General features: G+C 45.9%; 1 protein-coding gene across 5 annotated transcripts in view; it reads right to left on the bottom strand.

The window, feature by feature from the left end:
* Positions 1–15,992: 15,992 nt before the first annotated feature.
* Positions 15,993–19,525, bottom strand: part of GPT (glutamic--pyruvic transaminase) — a 137,879-nt gene continuing 134,346 nt past the window's right edge. For all 5 annotated transcript variants that reach the window (XM_030220321.1, XM_030220313.1, XM_030220304.1 and 2 more), the window contains one exon: positions 15,993–17,836. In XM_030220321.1, the coding sequence (XP_030076181.1) occupies positions 17,746–17,836 (91 nt within the window). In that variant the 3' untranslated portion in view covers positions 15,993–17,745. The remainder of the gene's footprint in view (positions 17,837–19,525) is intronic.

Below are 19,525 nucleotides of genomic sequence, written 5' to 3'. Positions count from 1 at the left end.
GGCAAGTCACTTAACCCTCTATTGCCTCAGGTACAAAACTAGATTGTGAGCCCTCCAGGGACAGAGAAATGTCTGGTACCTGATTGTAACTCACCTTCAGCTACTACTGAAAAAGGGTGTGAGCAAAATCCAAATAAATACATTTTAGTTCTTAATCCACAACAGGACACTGCCTCCTATCCCATGACTTTCTAATTTCCTTAGGAGCCATTCATGAGGTACTTTGTCAGCTTCTTCTGACTCCTCCCTGTCCTCCTTCTTCAAATCCCCTGTAAATCCCCCCCCCCCCCCCTCTTTTGCTGTATCCTTTCTTCCAGCTCTCCCATCTATCAAAAGAAATACTTATCATTTTTATAGCATTACTGGACATACACAATGCTGTAAAGTTATGATAACTACATGGGTATATTATACCCTTCTCCCAAAGAGCTTAGAGCCCAATTTTCAGAACATTTTAAACAGCCAGCAGAAGCTCCTGGCTGTTTAAATCGCCTGTCTGGTGCTAATTGGATATTTTCAGCGGCATTTAACCAGATAGTACTTCTGAAAACGCCCGGTTAGTGCTCAAGAGGAAACCAGCTGTTTTGGTGGGTGTTCTGGAGATGGAGACGGCACTTAGCCAGTTAAGATAATTCATAAATAGGACCATATAAAACGCAATTCTGTCTTTAAATGGCTTTTCATAGCTGGTTCAATGCTGAATATTGCATTTAGGGGCCCTTTTACTAAGCTGCACAGTTCATTACAGAACGTGCTTAGTGAGTTGCGTGCGTAAATTCTAATTATTACCAATTAGAGCTTATTATTTCTCTTTAAGACCTGCTATCAACACTGATTAGCTTGTTAAGCCAATTAAGTTATATGCGTTGTTATAGAATACACCTAGATTTTGGCGTGGATCTCTAGGCGCACTATATAGAATCTGGGGGATTATACTTTATTGTAATTCCTGGGAGATTGTCCTGGCTTCTTAATTAAGTGTTGTGAACTGCTTAGAACTTTGTGGTTATAGCAGTATACAATGTTTATAGTGAAGTCTTAGGGAAGGCCATAATACTGTCAGGGACGGTCTTAGCAAGTGCGGGGCCCTATGCAGACCAATTTGGTGGGGCCCCATCCTAGCCCCGCCCACCCTAGCCCTGTCCCCACCCTAGCCCCACCCCACCCTAGCTCCACCCCATTGATAAGATTATTCCATTTTAAGAAAAATTTTTTATTTATGAAATTTCAAATAAAGACAAATGAAGCTAAACTTGTACAAAAAAACTGATTGAAATAATAAGCACAATGCTATCATGAAACCTCCCCTCCCCAGAAATTATTCAGTTCAAGTCCACTACAATTAGTAGTTCCAATTCTCATAACAAAGGAGAATAAAGGAAAAATATTAAGAAAAGATCCAGTACTTTCAAATTCCTCTGTTACTCTGTAACCCATCAAACCAGAGAGGCAAGTAGCCAAAAAAGAGGTAAGTAACTGCAAGGTTCCCATTAAAGACAAAACCACAACACATTTACAGTACCAAATGTTTCCATAAATCAGCTATATTACAGACTGACTGTCCTAAATCTAGTCCTCCTGCTCCTGGGTGTGATGTGTAAAATATAATGTACAATATAAAAACATATAGACCACCAAGGTATTAAAATTGTTTTAAGATATATACCACAAGTCTCTGACTCAAGAAGACTCCGACTCTGTCTGTCATCCATAATTGTCTGACAACACACAGAAAAAAAATAAGTAAAAATAAAATAGACACAATTAATACCTTATACACCAATATACTAGCAACACGGAAAATGCAGACCGTCAACAATATGAAGCTAGCAAGGGATGATAATATCAGAATTCTCATGTAGAGCCACAAAACACCCTTTTAGAGGTAGTGTGTCATGATTTAGGCTCTACACCTTTTCTGATGTTTTGGTGCCACCTTAGTAAGGCCAACACACAATCTCTCCACTGCAAAACACTATACACAAACTTGTGCAAATACACACTCATAACCTTACCAAACCATAACAGCACTAATTCCATGGACAGGACGAGAACAACCTTATGCGTGAAAAGGCAGAACTGTAATTACACCAGGCTCTAAAACACCAATACACTACCTCGTGAAAAAAAACAAAACAAAAAGGGCTGCAAATACTACACGCAAGCAGGATACTGCACCTTGATCACACATGAAAAACACATGACACAACAGATATGAAGGCAAAATACTGAACTGGAAAGTTACCTCAAGAAGTCAGACTCAGCATGCAGCAATACTAGAAAAATTGAAACTTACATGCAAAATATCACAGATGCGCATTTCCAAAAGCTGACATATTCCAATTAATAAATTCTGAATAAAATACTTTTTTCTACCTTTGTTGTCTGATCATTTGTTTTTTCTATTCGCTTTGGTCCCAGTGTCTTCTGTTTTATGCAGTGTCTTCTTTCCATTTGATATTTTTTCTCTCACCGTGTCCACCATCCTCCTGTGTCCTTATGTGTCCTGTCTACCATCTGTAGCCCTGTCGCCTGGGATTGCAACAGTGAGGCCAGCAGAAGTTTCCCAGGCCTAAGAAGAAAGGAACACTGGAATAGCACGGCTGGTGGCATTTTCTAGTCCCTATCACTGAAAATCTGTTAGAGGCAGCCCAGCTTGTACCACTGCTCCCCACCACTATGCTTCTCTGTTGGCACACCAAGTTTAGAACACGCCTACAGTGTCCTGATAGAGGAAGGGGCAGCAGAACAGGCCCTCCATCTTTGAACTCAGTTAACCTAATGGAGGGAGTAAGGCAGAAAGTGGATTTTCGGGACTGGAGCAACAGAACTAGTTCAGTTCTCAGCCAGCTCCAAAAAACAAAAGTGGAGCCCAGACTGCAGCAACAACAGAGCAGGAGTTAATTCAAGCCAGGACCTGAAGCTAAGCAGGAGCAACAGCAAGGATGGGATTTCAGCAACATCTAAAGATGTAAATATCATTTGATGTTGCTCCTTTAATTTGTATAACATGCCACCTGAAAGCTTTCACTCTTTAGCCTTCAATTTCACTCACTAGGATAGTTTCTTTGGGACTGGCAACCCTGAGCGTCTCTACTCCTGCTATTCCAGTGCACACACAGCTCTACTGATGCACTTCACCCCCATCCTACAGCACCCCGTATTAGTCCTCCTAAGTCCTACACACAGTTCTTATTCCCTGCCATTCCAGTAGATGTTATATGGTTTTACCTCCATCAAACTTAATTGGAGAATAAGCTATGTAGCCAAACAGTCCCAAATGTCCGGCCTACAAAGAAGCAAACACAATTCTCCCTACCCTCCACTCCATGGTGCAGATCACTGCTTAGCTTGGGTACATACTGCCCAATTAACTGGCCTCTATCAACTTTCTGAAATAATTTCAGCTCATGTTTATTGTCCCTGCTTTCTCCATCCCGCTCCTCTCTCTCCCTTCAGCAGTTCCTATACATTTATCGCACACCCTTCTCCCATCTGAGTCCCCCCCCCCCCCACCTACCAGCTCCATTCTCCTGCCGCCCACCACCCTCACTGCCTTTAAAAAAACAATTTGAAAGCGCCGGAGTGACAGGCAGCGCCTCGCGTCTGCCCTGCTACTAAAAATCTCTTTGACGTTGTTCGGGCCTTCCCACATTGAGTCCCACCTGCCCGCGCAGTAATTGGAAGTTACCTCAGAGGAGGGCGGGACTCAATGTGGGAAAGCCCAACGACATCAAAGAGATTTTTAGATAGCAGGGCAGACGCGAGGCGCTGCCTGTCACTCCGGCGCTTCCAAATTGTTTTTTTAAAGGCAGGACAGGGTGGGAGCAGCGGGAACGGACTCGGAGCACCCCCCCCCCCACTGACATCTGGGGCGGACCGCCCCCACCACGCCACCATCGTGCGCACCGTTGGGAGGGAGGGAGGAAGGACTGGAGCTCGGGCGGGCGGGGTGACCTGAGGTGCGCCGCGTGGGGCCCCCCTGAGCACGAGGCCCTATGTGGCCGCCTCGGTCGCCTCGCCTTAAGACCGGCCCTGAATATGGTCCTCCCCTGATAACTACCCAGTCCCAGAGAAGGCCGTAATATTCTTCCTTCTTATCCTTCCACTTATCATAAGGAATATAATAATTTGGACAGGTGAGGCAATAGGGTTTCTGTCTCCCAAATCTTACCCCAAGATACAGTGGACCAGCCATTCCCAAAATATAGTGTGACAGAATAGACAGAAAGAACAGAGAAATTAGAGAGGATGGAGAGGCAATTAGGCTAAATAAATCAGGCAAAGTATTTAGAGTAATCAGACAAAGTAATCAGTGTAATCGGCATAATTAGAGTAATCAGAATAATCAGAGTAATCAGACAAAGTGATCATGTAATAACAAAGCAATCAGGCAGGTAACAAATAGTAAAGAAATCAGGCAACAGCAATTTGTTATGAGAGGGAGAGAGGGAGACCTCTGTGATGAAGAGTCATTCGATTGATCATCTCAGCCCTCCCGACTAGATACAGAACAGCAGTGCCTTATATACAGTGGATTGGACATCAATCCCCTCCCAATTTGCAATTTCATCTAATTTCAGTCTTACTTCATTGTTTACATAGAATGGAACATACTATCTGGATGTTATGGAACATAGAACAATGTTTATAGAACTTCAGCACCTCCAAGGTTTTTACAAAGGATTACAGTCGCCATTTTGTTACATGAATTTCTCTAGTACCCATGTTTATCATAGTGTTATCTCAAAACCTCAACAGGTCTTAACTCTCAAACTGCATATTCATTCTTGTGTCCTTGTGAATCGTAGAATAAGTGGCACCGGCTCTGCCAGGGAGGTGGGAAGAGTGCTCCTTGCTGGGACAGCATGACCTTGCATTCACAGCTTTCGACAGCTCTCAGCAAGATTGCTGCTGTACTACACAGAATGCTGAAGTCAGAGATTTCAGAAAGATGCAGCTCTCAGTAAAAGCATAGAAAAGTTTGAGCCTTATAGCTATGCAGTTCATAGGTCATAGATAACCTGTCAGTGGTCAGAAAAGAGCAAATCAATTCAACAAATACTACTGTCATGTTATGTTATGCTTTTTATATGTTCCTAATTGCCTATCGGCACTGGATGTCGGTGGTGCTCTGATAACTTCCAGGTCAGCCCTGACCCCACCCTTGGACCACCCGGCACTGACTGGATAGTGTCATGATGGTCAGACATGCTATTCAGCAGCTCTATCCGGTTAAGTATCATTGAATATTAAAGACTATTTAACAGGGCTGACACCTCTCCTGACTATTTACACCCAAATAACCAAAGTACATAACTATGTCCCTTTCCTGGAACAGTGCTGCTCAGATTTTGTCCCTGGGTGCTGCCCTCTCTCTTCTCCCCCAAGACAGTTGCACAGAGCAGCCAAGCCTTTGGGAGCTGTCTCTCATCAAATAAAAGAACATTTTAGACTGTTACCTTTGTAATTCATTACTGATGGAGGGGGGAGGGGGAGGGAGAGAGAATCAGTGAATTTTTAGTTCTGATTTTCTCACCATTATTTTTAACCTTAATCCTGGTATATCTGTGCCCTCTCTTGTCTCTCTTCATCAGTTCTCAATTCTTGTCTCAATTCATCAGTTACCTTTTTAGTGAAGGAACTGTCTCTTTATAAGGTATAGACGACAGCAGATAAGGACCAAACGGCCTAGCCCATAGTCTGTCTGTCTGGCTCTTCCTAGCTGAGCATATCTCTGGCAACACTGCTCTAGTTTATCGTTCAATAAAACTTTATATACCACCTGGCAACCAGTGATCAGGGTGCTTTACAAAATCTAATGTAATCCCCTATGGTTAGGGATAACTAGGAGAGTAAGTTCCTGTAGAGAGTCACTGGGGGGAGCGACTGGGAGGTCCCTGGGTGGGAAGAAGCCCAGCCCAAACAGAATAGTTTTGAAATAAAATGTAGCGAAATAGTGCTCTGATATTGGAAAATGATGGGGGGGGGGGAGGAGTTCGGAAGGCAATAAAGTTAAGGTTATGCCCTTTTAGGGGGGTCTTTGGTTGTTTGATGGTCTCCTATCAGTGACCTGGAGGAGAAAGGGGAAGCTCAATAAATAAATAAATACATCTCAATTAAGAGAAATAAAATACTGTCTGTCGAAGGGAGTTATGGTTCAGCAAAGCAGTAACTGTGAACAGAGGAGAGCTACGGGTGGGCAGAGGAGATACCCAGCCCGAGATCAGAGCCAGGGAGCGCTCATCCCAAAGCCAGGGTGGGCCAATGCAAAGGTCACTTTGGAGGGAGGTCATACCACAGGGGGTCTGTACCTAAGAGTATAGGAGGAGCACAGCCTTTGGGACATTATTCTCTGGGATAGGTATAGACAGGAGTCTGTAAAAAGTATATATAATCCTGCTAACAAGTGCCTGTAAATATATCCAAGAGAGAAGAACATAGGCATTCCCCCAGTGGAACACCAGGAGGAGTGTGGTTTTAAACGCTTTGTATTCCTTGTTGAAGAGTTGAATGGATTGATGTTCCTGCTGCGGCAGAGTTGAAGAATAAATGGTTTGAGTTTGCATGGGCTGCTGACTCAAGTGTGTTCATTTGGATTTAAGAGAATATAAGTGACTATTAAGCCTACCACATTTGTAACCAGCCTTGTGTTCCACAGTTTGCTTTTGGACTTATTTTTGGATTCCTGGGGGAGGGGGAGAGGGTATCCCGCCCGCTAATGCTTCCTTCCTCAGGTGGAGGCACCGAGCACCAAGTGAGTGAAAGGGTCTGACAGAGACTGCCTATGGGAGGCTCCAAGCAGGTCAGACCCTGAACCCAGAAAACGCCCAGGTCAGGGACGTTACACTAATATATGAAAATAAAATAGAAAGGAACTCCTTTATAAATAGGAAAGACTGAGGTCAAACACACACTCTTGTTAACTGTTGGTAGGGCTTTTCGTGTAACCCAATCTTACACCTTAGCATTTCCAAGTTGTAAAGGGGTGAAATTGAAGAGATATTTAGATTCCTCTTTTAAATATATGGCTGTGAACATTTGGAATGGGCTAACGAATCATATAAAATCATATAATCTCCTGAGCTATCTGAAAGATTAAACGCTTGAGTAAAAAAAAAAAAAGTTTTCAGTCTTATTTTAAACTTAGGCAATGATTTTATTTCACCAATAATTATAGGGAGCTGGTTCCATAAAGCAGGTGCCAGCCAAAACAATGCACTCTCACAAGTGGACACCCAGCAAGCTTGGGTGACTGGATGGATGACTAGTCCATGTTGAACCATTGATCTCAGAGTTACAGATTCTAAATAAGGTGTATTGGTATAACTTCTGCTCTTATCATGGCCCTCGGCACTAGAGATAAGTCCCAGCTGCCAGTTGTTCAGAGTGGAGCTTCTGCAGTGGGGCCAGGCTCCTTCTCCTTTTGTCTGTAGCTTACCAAATCAAGAACTTATCAAAGTCCCACTGCAATTCAATGCTGAGAACATACCAAAGCCCCACTGCAGTGTGTGAAGGGGATACAGAGTTCCAGCTCAAAGACAGGGAAAAAGAAAGCCCTTCTTCACCAAACATTCAAACTATAAGAATTGTACTTGTTATCACGAAATGATGTCATAACCACACTCTGTAAGCCACTTTGAGCCTACAAATAGGTGGGAAAAGGTGGGATACAAATGCAATAAATAAATAATAAATTAATTAATAACAAGGGCTTGATATCAGAGACTGGAAGACTAAGTACCCATGTCAACCATTAAGGCTCTACGGTCCCTGGGATATAGAGGAAAAAGAAGAAGGGTATGCATTTTGGGGGAGGGGTACAAAGAAGTTTCTACCAGGGCCTACCTATCCCAAGAGTCAGAGGGTTCCCAAGAAATTCAGGGAAGTGTAGTCCAGGGACCTCCTACCCAATGAGAGATTTGGGGAGAGGAGACCGAGCAGATGAAAGCAGACATACCAAGCCACATGCATTCGACATGTGACACACGCATTCAGGCTCACACACTTAAGGGACCTGATATCATTCACTGGCTCCCAAATGCCCCAGGGTCTGGCAACTCTCCCTCCCTTTCCTCCTACAGGTCCAACAATTTTCTCTCTCTTCTCCCCTCTCTCCACTGCTGGCCCATCATTTGTTCCTCTCATTCTTAAAAACCAGCCACGGGCAGCGCTAAAGATATGCTGCTTCTCTCTGCTTAGTTCGGCACACAGGAAGTTGCATCAAAAAAGGTGGGACCAAGCAGAGAGAAGGACCAGCAGCCAGATGCAGCAGTGCATCTGTAGTGCTGCCCATGACGTGCTGGTTTTTGAGGACAGGGAGCAGCATATGCCTGGCCAGCGGTGGGGGGGGGGGGAGTGAGAGGGAAGTGGGAGAGCTGCTATACCCACAGGATGGGGGGGAGGGGGAGAGAAAAAGAGATACCAGACCCATTGTTGGAAGGGAGGAAGGAGGGATGCCAGATCCGTGGGGAGTAACAGTGGGGGGAGGGAGAAGAGGGAGAGCTGCAGACCTGCAGGATGGGGGGGGGGGGGGGGGTAGGAAGAAATGTCAGACTTAGTGTTGGGGGGAGGAGGGAGAGATGGCAGATCCATGGAGGGGAGATGCCAGACTAGACCAGACAAGACGGTTAGGGTGAGAAGAAAGGAGGAGAGATGTTGGACTTTGGGGGGGGGGGGGAGGAGTGGTGGAGGGAGGTGAGTGAGAGACCGGACTGTAGATGGGCAGAGATCCTGAACCCATGGTGGGGAGGGGAAATGGGGAGTGAAGGAAAAAGGGAGAGAGACCAAGTGAGAGAAGCTGGACCAATGGAGAGAGAAAGATGCTGGACTGTAAAGGTGGGCAGGGAAGAGAGAAGGAGAAATGTTGGCCCCGGGATGGGTGTCATAGGAGGGGAGGAGAGATGGGATATTCTGGACAAGGGAAGGGACGGAGACACAGAGAAAAGATAATAGGCATCGAGGGAGCCTAGGAACAGGGACATAGAGGTACAATGCTGGAAACGGTGGGGAGGGGGGGGAGACAGGGGTGCTGAGAAGGCAGATGAGGAACATGGGAGGAGGATAGAGAGAGAGACATAGAGGAGAATTGCTGGATACAACAGATGAGGGATGCAGAGGGAAGATGGGTGGTAGAAATGGAGAGAAAAGAAGTGTCAAATGGACAAGGAGACTCTGGCAAGATAGTTAAGAAAAGACAGGGGAAAGCAGAAACCAGAGACTGGGACCAACACCATTAGAAAAATAAAATGACCAGACGACAAAGATAGAAAAAAAAGAATTTTATTTTCTATTTAATGATTACAATATGTCAGTTTTTGGAATGTGCATCTGCCAGAACTGGTTTTAGACATGGCTGGGGCCTGCAAGAAAAATCTCACTCATTGGCCTTCAATCTCCAGCATTGCAGGGATAAGTCTCCAGTTGTGGGATGCACCACCCTTGGTGTCTCTTTGAAAGTCAGCAGGAGGATGGGCTTTTTACTGTCTTTTCTCCAGAGTGAGGACAGAGACAGAAGGCAGGTTCCAGAAGACTCTATAGAATATTGCTTCAATTGAACACGCTACAGACCGGTCCATAGGGTGCTGTATTACTGCAGACTTCTGAGGCCTTTTCCCCTTATTTATATACTTATATATGAGTGGCATTTATATATAAATAGAAGCTTGGTATCTATATTAATGTCCACATTAGTTTGGAGTTTCGATCACATCTACGGCCAGGTCCCAGGATACATGACAGACCTCATAGACTTACCAATCAGAAATTTAACCAGATCATCTCGAACACACCTAAACCTCCACTACCCAAACTGCAAAGGACTTAAATACAAAACAACCTATGCATCTAGCTTCTCCTATATAAGCACACAACTATGGAATGCATTGCCAAAAGTTGTGAAAACAACCTACGACCACCTAAACTTCAGGAAATCACTAAAAACCAAGTTGTTCAAAGGGGCATACCCCACCAACCCAACATAAACACCTACACTCGGCAACACAGCAAAACCAGAGCTCGTAATGGACACTACATAAGCCCTCCTCATCCCGACCCCCATTGTACCTGTAACACATGTACCTTTCTATGACTACAATATCACCTTGTATTTGTTTCTCTACCGGACAAGGCGAACGCCTTTACGGTACTATGTAAGCCACATTGAGCCTGCAAATAGGTGGGAAAATGTGGGATACAAATGTAACAAATAAATAAATAAATAAATTATATGTGGATTAAGATTCAATTTTGTTAAAAGTGTTCTATATTTAGTCCAATATCCAAGCCCCCAGATTCTTGCACTTTCCTTTTCCTTGGCATGGCCTTATCACTATCACAGTCCTGGAAGGATATTCCAGGCATTCCGGAGTTGCCTACCCACTTGTACTGTTTTGGGATCTCGCCAGGTACTTGTGACCTGGATTGGCCATGGTTGGGAACAGGATGCTGGGCTTGATGGACCTTCGGTCTGTCCCAGTATGGCAATACTTATGTACACATAAGAAACAGCAGGGACTGTGCTCAAAGTCTGAGTGTTACTGTCACAGATCACCAGAGAGACAGCAGGGATTGTGTTACTATCACAGTGCATCTATTAAACATTTTGGGAGTAATTCTTTAAAGCAGGTGCGAACATATGGATGTCTGTGATAGCGCACAGTTTGCAGGTGGTGTACACTTGAGCATCATCCAGGAGAGCATGGGTGCCCACTTACACACAAAATGCACACCGTACTGTAAGATACACACGTATCACTGAAAAATAAATGTAGTTACACCAGTTCTGTGTCAGGACTAAGCAATATTAGCTGTTTACACTGGTAATCTTTAGAGAAAGAAGGCACCTCATTTCCATATAGAAATTGCAGACATCCTCACTTTTACTTTGCTAGCAGTTAACAATTAGCATGTTAACTAGGATGTTTCAGAGTTTTTCTTTTATTTCAGGTACTTTCTCTGTCCCTAGAGGGTTCACAATCTGTTTTTGTACCTGGGGCAATGGAGGGTTAAGTGAATTGCACAAGGACCTGCAATGAGAATCAAAGGCAGGTTACCAGGATCAAAGCGCTCTGCACACTTTCCATTAGGCTACTCCTCCACTCAGGGGTGGACTGGCCATTGGGGCAATAGGGCAGCGCCCAAGGACCCACTCTCCTCTAGCTTCCATCTAGTTTAATAATTTTTGATGTTGCAGTGTTTCTAACCATCTTTTGAGCTTTTTTTTTGTATAGCCTTCTAGATGTGCTTGTTAGAGCTGAATTGTCTTGACTCCTCAGGCAGGCGTCTTATTGCTGAAACTCAGGACTGCATCGAGTCAGTTTTATTGAGTTGTTTTTAATAAAGTTTAGCCCTTGTGTTGGAAGTCGACTGATTGTCCCTGGTTCTTCTTTTCTGTTATTTTTGTTTTCTGTGTTTGCTTGGCACAGTCCCTTCTTCTTCTTTTTTTTTTCTGTTATAGAAAATGCACCAAACAGATGCCCAATGCTACAGAATTATTCCCTTGGTGGAACTAGGTGAGACCTCCTGCAGAGCACATGGAGGACCACTTTCTGTGGCACCCACCCCACCTGTCCTCTAATTTTTATATGGATGCACAAAATTTTGTACCAGGAAGGGGGAGGGGAGTGCTGTTTCCATCCCCACCCCACCCACCCCTGGTGCAATTCTTGTATTCTAGTAGTAAAACCGGCCCATCATCACCAGAGCCTGAGCTCCATCATTCCCCCAACTCATCTTTCTCTTCTCAGTTTTTATCTCTTCTCTCCTCCTTCAGTTTTCCCATGTCTTCACTCTTTGCTCCACTTCCCCTTCCTACATTTCCACTGCTGCCTCCCATTCCATCACCTCCTTCTCATACTTCAGGTTTATCTGATATCCAGCTCTGCATTTTCTCCTTCTTTAAACCAGCTGCTCTCTGCCTTATCCAGCATCAGACCCCTGCTTCTCTCCATCCCTTCCCCACTGTCTGTCCCCTGCCCTGTGTTTCCTCTGCTCCGGCACAATCCTCTGCAGGGCTGCTCTACCAGTTTCCTCCACTAGAGGGGACCATATCCCTTCTGTCCTTCCCTATCAGGGAACATTATGCCTCTTCCTAGAATATCAGTCCCATCTTTTATACAATTTATGTGGGATCTGCTGTCTCCTAGCTGCAGGTAATCAGCAATTTCTCCTCACACTCGTAGGTCTTGTCCTTTGAAAGTGATTGGCCAAGCAATAGTAGGTATGGTGCTCAGGAGCACTGTCACATATCACCGAATAAGCAACAGAGACTATCACTTAACACCCACGGAGCAGTAGCAGCTGTGCACAGGGTTCTGAGTGGTAACTTCACACTACTACTGGTACTAATCATTTCTATAGTATCACTCCATGTACACATTATATGAAGGTACTTTCTCTGTCCCTAGAGGGCTCACAATCAAAGTTTTTGTACCTGGGGCAATGGAGGGTTAAGTGACTTACCCAAGGTCACAAGGAGCTGCAGTGGGAATCAAACCCAGGTTGCCAGGATCAAGGTCCACTGCACTAATCTTTTGACTACTCTTCCACTCAAGGGGAACTGACTGTTAGGGCAATAGGGCAGTGCCCAAGGGCCTACTCTCTCCTAGCTTCCATCTAGTTTAATAATTTTTGATAGGTGGTTAGATGCCCATGACCCCTGCTGCCAGGGCCCAGATCACTGCCTTCCCATATCACAGAACAGCAGGGACTAGGTGTTTCCATCACATAGAGGGAATGGATTTGATATACTGCCTTTCTGTGGCAAAACAAAAGCAGTTTATATAGAGGTACTCACAATCAAAGTTTTTGTACCTGGGACAGTGGAGGGTCAAGTGACTTGCCCAGAATCACAAGGAACTGCAGTGGGAATTGAACCTGGTTCTCAGGCTGCAGCACTAACCATTAGGCTACTCCTCCACTCATTGCACGACAGTAACTTTAGATCGTTTTCACATGTAAAATACTGAGCTACGCATATCACTGGGCTGTTATAAAATTAGATCATACCTAAAAGCGCACAGGATGAAAGCTGGCGTGGACTTGTACAGAAGGCATGTTCAGGGAAGGAGTTTGTGTAGAGCACGGATGATCACATATATTATACACTCATACATGATTTTGTGCAGGTGGAATGTCTGGGCCTTTAATGCAGCTGCAGGATTTTGTGAAGCCATTTTATAAAAACACCAAGAGGGGCATTTTTGATATGACATCCAAGTTCCAGCTTTGGACATTTTGCTCAAAACTTTCCAGAATCCAGGTGGCAAATATAGCCATTTTCAAAACAGCAAAATGTCTTGTCTTTTTTAAATAGATATTTGCTAGACATTGTTGTGCTCTGTGCATTTATCTTTTTGGTACCATTTTCATAAAAAAAAAAATCCAAGTGAAAAACACACAAAATCAAACCACTGGGATGTAGGAGGAGCCAGCACTCTTAGTAGACTGACCACACAGACTTCCCAGCAGAGCAGTAGGGCTCCCTAAGGGCAGTGGCGTAGCAAGGGGGGGCGGGAGGGGTGGTCCGCCCCGGGTGTCAGCTCGGGGGGGTGCTCCCTGCCAGCTCCCCCCCTCGGCGCATCAACCCCCCCCCCCGACCAATGCCTACCCTCCTCAGCTCCCTCCGGCTCCAACCAGCTCCCGCACCCTACCTTTAAAGAAATTTCGGAAGCCGTGGAGAGGAGAGGCGCAGCGCCTTGCGCCTGCATGTAAAAGAAGCATGGATCATCATCGGGCCTTCCTTCATGCGGTCTGTCCCTCCAGTGGCGTACCAAGGGGGGGGGCGGTTGGGGGAGGTCCGCCCTGGGTGCATGCTGCTGGGGGGTGCCGCGGCGCGCGCTTGCTCCTCCGAGTTCGCTAAACTTCGTTCATTCACTGCAGCTCCCTCTGCCCCGGAACAGGTTACTTCCTGTTCCGGGGCAGAGGGAGCTGCAGCGAATCAACGAAGTTTAGCGAACTCGGAGGAGCAGGCACGCGCCACGGCACCCCCCACCAGTGGCGTGCACCCGGGGGGGTGTCATCTAGTGGGGGGGCGCTGCACCCAGGGGGGGCGCATCAGCGCTCCGCCCTGGGTGCCATCCAGGCCAGGAATGCCACTGTGTCCCGCCCTCCGCTGACGCAACTTCCTATTTCCGCAAGGGCGGGACAGACAGCGTGAGGGAAGGCCCGATGATGATTCACGCTTTTTTTACATGCAGGCACGAAGCGCTGCGCCTCGCCTCGCCTCTCCACGGCTTCCGAAATTTCTTTAAAGGTAGGGTGCAGGAGCTGGTTGGAGGGAGCTGAGGAGGGTAGGCACTGGGTCGGGGGGGGGGTGTTGATGCGCCGAGGGGGGGTGTCATCGTGCTGCACCCGGGGGGGGGGGTGCAACGGTGAACCGCCCCGGGTGGCAGCCCTCCTTGCTACGCCACTGCCTAAAGGCACTGCAGTGGACTTCACATAAAAGGTCCCAGGTACACATCTCGCCACGGACATCTTATATTCCATAGTGAGCCCTCCAAAACCCACCAAAAACTTACTGTACCCAGCTATACACCACTACAATAGCCCTTATGTTGCAAGTGTCACCTATAGGTAGGTACAGTAGGTTTTTGGTGGGTTTGGGGGGGGGGGGCTGACACATTCCACCACAAGTGAAACAGTTAGAGTGGATTATGGACCTGGGTCCCCTTCTCCACACTGCACTGCACCAACTGCCAACCAACTCTATGCTCTGTTTCTTTTATATCTTTCAGGGATGGGAGGGGATCATTGACCACTGGGGGAGTAAGGTGAGGGGCATTCCTTTATTCCTCCAGTGGTCATTTAGGGCACTTTTTTGTGGCTTATTAAAACAAGTCTAGTTCAAAACATCTTAGTTTTAGTCCTGGGCATTTTTGTTTGTTTCATTATAGCAGAAAAATGGCCAACTGTTACTGACACCCTAATCCCGCCCCTGACATGCTGCCTTCTGATTTGTACACACTGCCGATGAACTGCATAGAAAAACAGGTTTCAAAAATACCGATATCAACGTTATGACATGCAAAACATCCAAATGATGCTTTATGCCACTTTTTAGACACTTTTCTCTTTTGAAAATGAGCCCCATAGACACCTAACATAGTAACATAGTAGATGACAGCAGATAAAGACCAGTACTATCCATCCAGTCTATCCAACAAGATAAACTCATAGCATAAGGTATGATCTATATTTGCTAACAAGTAGGTACCTTCCTGCCCTATTATCCTCATTACCCTGTGCACAGGGCCGAGTATCACACCAAGATATCTTCCATGAAACAGCAGGGATTGTGTACAGGGGTGAGGTATCACCCATGAAACTGCAAGGACTGTGCACAGGCGCTAAGTGTTATCCTCACATATTGCCCGTGAACAGTCAAAAATTACTGCAATTATCTTCCATGAAACTGCTGGGACTGTGCACTAGAACTGAATGTTACACCAAGATATCTTCCATGAAACAGATCAGTGTTACTGTCCTATATCTGCTGTTGAACAAAGGCACTGTGCACTGGGCCTGAGTGTTACTGTCACATATTACCCATGAAATAGCAGGCACTCTGCGTAAGGGTTGAGTGCTATCTTCATGTATCACCCATGAAACCTCAGTGACAGTACACAGAGGCTGAGAATTGTTATCACATGTAATCCATGAAGCATCAGGGACTGTGCATTGAGGCTGAGTGTTACTCATAGTATCATCACCTCCGAAAGAGCAAGGACTGTGCACAGGTGCTGAGTGTTATCCTCAGATATCTCCATACAGCAGAAGAGACTTTCCAGGACGCCCAAGTGTTCTTTCACTTTTGAGTCTATTCTATAACTAATAAAGTCACGTTTTCCATTAATAGTAAACTAAATTTTGGCTAGATTTTGTAAAGTGCAAATTCTAATATCCATGAACACATGTACTTACTGCAGGTTGTATGTGCTACACAATAGCATACTTTAGTAAAGTGAGCCCTTATTATGAACACCAACAATTAAAAAGCTTAATTTTTTAATTTAATAGCTAAAATCTTTATTTTTACAACCATTAGAGACTCCTATAGAGCATGTAAAGATAAAAGTTTAATTCAAATGCATAGATAAATGCTATTCTTCATAGATTTGTGAGTTCCTTCTACGTGGGAGGTCCCCAGGACATGCCTGTCCTCTAAGGGTTAACCTTGAACAGAGTAATACACTGCAAATATGAGGGACTGGCATAGGAAAAAATGGGCAGTGCTTCAAGACAGTTGTCATTGGTATAGGGAAGTGACACTGCTTCGAGGCACGAGCACTGCTTCCAGGTAGTGGTCACTGGTCCAGGGAAGTGGACACTGCTTCTGGGTAATGGCCACTGGTCCAGGGAAGTAGGTACTGCTTCTGGGTAGTGGCCACTGGTATGGAGAAGTGGCTAAGTGTTTAGAGGTGGCACTGGTACATGATCTTGGGATCTGGGGCACAGAAGTGAGTAAAGGTGCAGAGGTGTTTCTATTGCCCTGATGCAGGGAAGAGCCCTAAATGTAAAGCCAATGACCACCCACTGGTGCAGCAAGGGAGACCGCTGGGCACAGAGGGAGCTTTAAGGCAGAATCACTTGTTTTGATGGGACTAGCAAATCCTGACCTCAGAGGTACTGCTCCTTCTGGTGCTAATTAAAGAGACAGCACACTGTCCAGTTCCATGGCTTGTCCTGATTCTGTTCTATGTATGTTGTGCTCTGACCTGACAACTAGACAGGGTCCCTCTGTACAGGGAATCCTCCAAGGAGCCAAACAAGCCCTCCCCACTGCTTATCTGGCTCGCACCCTGTTGTCTCTGCCTGTGCCATCCTGGCTCACTTCCTGTTGCTACCCAGGCTAAGAAACATTCCTGACTCACTGTGTGGCCTCTGTGACCTCAAGCTCTGTGTGTCAGCTCTTTGGGGAAGGGAGTTTGGAACCCCATGTTTTGGGTACACATACTGTACGTTGCTGGCTTGATAGGATTATAAATTTGTTTACATGCTAATTTGGGCTCAGTGACCCTCGTCCTCCTCCCCCCCCCCCTCCCCCAGTCATCACTGGGAGCCTTCTCAGTGACACTGATCCTAGGGAAGTTATGGATACAGATTAACCACAGAGCTAATCCTACAACCAACAGGAAAAAGAGAAAAGCTAAAACCATTCTGTGGCCGCTTTATCACAGGCACTGGGATACTCTGGTGAATCATTCAGACCTCACACACCTTGGATCCCTGCTGGTTGGTGATTGTCACAAACCAATGTTACTAAAACCCTGTGGGGAGCTCCTCCTCAGTGCAGTGTGACACACCTCCAGTCCCCACAGTGCCACAGTTTCAGCTCCCCTCCAGCCCACTGGTTCCCAAATATCATCACAGGTAGCGCCAGCCCTGTAGGGTGTGGGGGAGTGACATCCAGCAGAATCAGTCTCCCTGAGAAGTCAATGGAAGAAACTTTAGTAGAAAAATTACCATTAACTCCCTCTCTCCCTCTTAACCACTGCCCCCAAACAGCACTCCAAATCATAGCTTGACCCACCCCTGGACTATGGCCTCTACCCTGCCCCTCCTCCCATGGTCACAACTCCAGATTATTTATTGATATAAACCTATATATATATATACACCTGTCCCTCGCCCATCTGCTGCCTGGCTTCCTCCCTCACTGCTCCTCAGTGATGGCCCTCAGCAGATCCCTCCCTGATTGGTTAGTTTGGTTTATTTGGTTTATTTGGGTGGTAGACACTGTCCTTCTTAGGAATATTCCTTGACGAACTTCTCATGGAACTGAGTCAACTTCTGCAACAGCGTCTTCAGCTTCTCAGTGGGCGGAAGGATGGTCATTCTGAGAGAGAGAGGAGAACAATGGAAACAGTAAGAGGAAGAAGGAAGATGCATGGGGGCTTCAGATGAACAAGACTAGCTCCTCCATACAGGCAAATACTCATATATTATATCTACATTCAACAACATGCTGAGAGTAATGCTGTTTATACTTTCACACTGGTGAAATCTTGATAGAGTCACAGTAGCTTGAAGGGGGTCATACAGTAGAATACAGCATAGGCAGTTTCAGTTCACAGAGGAGACATGCTGCAGACTAACTCTACAGACCTGATGGGGGTGGGGGGTGGGGGTGGGGGTGGGGAACAAGCCCAGCCTGCACAGAGAACAAGGCAAGCCAATAGAAAGAATCCCATAAGACACAGGGAACTGGACTTGTGCTCTGAAAGAACCTAGCACAGAGAACTACAGGGATTTGTTGCTCAAGGGCACAACCCAAATCCCTGCCTCCATGCAAATGGGGGCAAAATGGTAGGGTAAGATGATAGAAAAGTATTACATTTCCCACTTATTCATAAGGCATCATTTTTCAAGGTTCAATTTTATAGAATATTTATCTGCATCCAATGAAAAATTGTATCAAAAAAGTGAACTATTCGATTGTGATTGCTACTACTACTACTACTACTATTTAACATTTCTAAAGTGCTACTAGGGTTACGCAGTGCTGTACAATTTAACATATAAGGACAGTCCCTGCTCAAAGAGCTTACAATCTAATGGACAAATGTACAGTCAGTCAAGTAGGGGCAATCATATTGGGGCAGTCTAGATTTCCTGAAAGGTATAAAGGTTCAATGCCAAAAGCAACATTGAAGAGGTGGGCTTTGAGCAAGGATTTGAAGATGGGTAGGGAGGGGGCTTGGCGTAGGGGCTCAGGAAGTTTATTCCACGCATAGTGAGAGCCGAGGCAGAATGGGCGGAGCCTGGAGTTGGCGGTGGTGGAGAAGGGTACTGAGAGGAGGGATTTGTCCTGTGAGCGGAGGTTTCGGGTGGGAACGTAAGGGGAGAAGAGGGTAGAGAGGTAATGAGGGACTGCAGACTGAGTGCATTTGTAGGTAAGCAGGAGAAGCTTGTACTGTATGCGGTATCTGATCGGAAGCCAGTGAAGCGACCTGAGGAGAGGGGTGATATGAGTATATCGGTTCAGGCGGAATATAAGACGTGCAGTAGAGTTCTGAACGAATTGAAGGGGGGATAGATGGCTAAGTGGGAGGCCAGTGAGGAGTAGGTTGCAGTAGTCAAGGCGAGAGGTAATGAGAGCGTGGATTAGAGTTCGGGTGGTGTGCTCAGAGAGGAAAGGGCGAATTTTGCTGATGTTAAAGAGGAAGAAGCGACAGGTCTTGGCTGTCTGCTGGATATGCGCAGAGAAGAAGAGGGAGGAGTCGAAGATGACTCCGAGGTTGCGGGCAGATGAGACGGGGAGGATGAGGGTGTTATCAACTGAGATCGAGAGTGGAGGAAAAGGAGAAGTGGGTTTTGGTGGAAAGACGATAAGCTTGGTCTTGGCCCTGTTCAGTTTCAGGTGGCGGTTGGACATCCATGCAGCAATGTCGGATAAGCAGGCCGATACCTTGGCCTGGGTCTCCATGGTGATGTCTGGTGTGGAGAGATACAGCTGGGTGTCATCAGCATAAAGATGATACTGGAAACCATGAGATGAGATCAGTGAGCCCAGGGAAGAGGTGTA

The sequence above is a fragment of the Microcaecilia unicolor genome, chromosome 1 (genome assembly GCF_901765095.1).
Source record: "Microcaecilia unicolor chromosome 1, aMicUni1.1, whole genome shotgun sequence".
Taxonomy (NCBI): domain Eukaryota; kingdom Metazoa; phylum Chordata; class Amphibia; order Gymnophiona; family Siphonopidae; genus Microcaecilia; species Microcaecilia unicolor.
The sequence above is the reverse complement of the archived record's forward strand: the minus strand, read 5'-3'. Positions and strand labels throughout refer to the sequence as shown.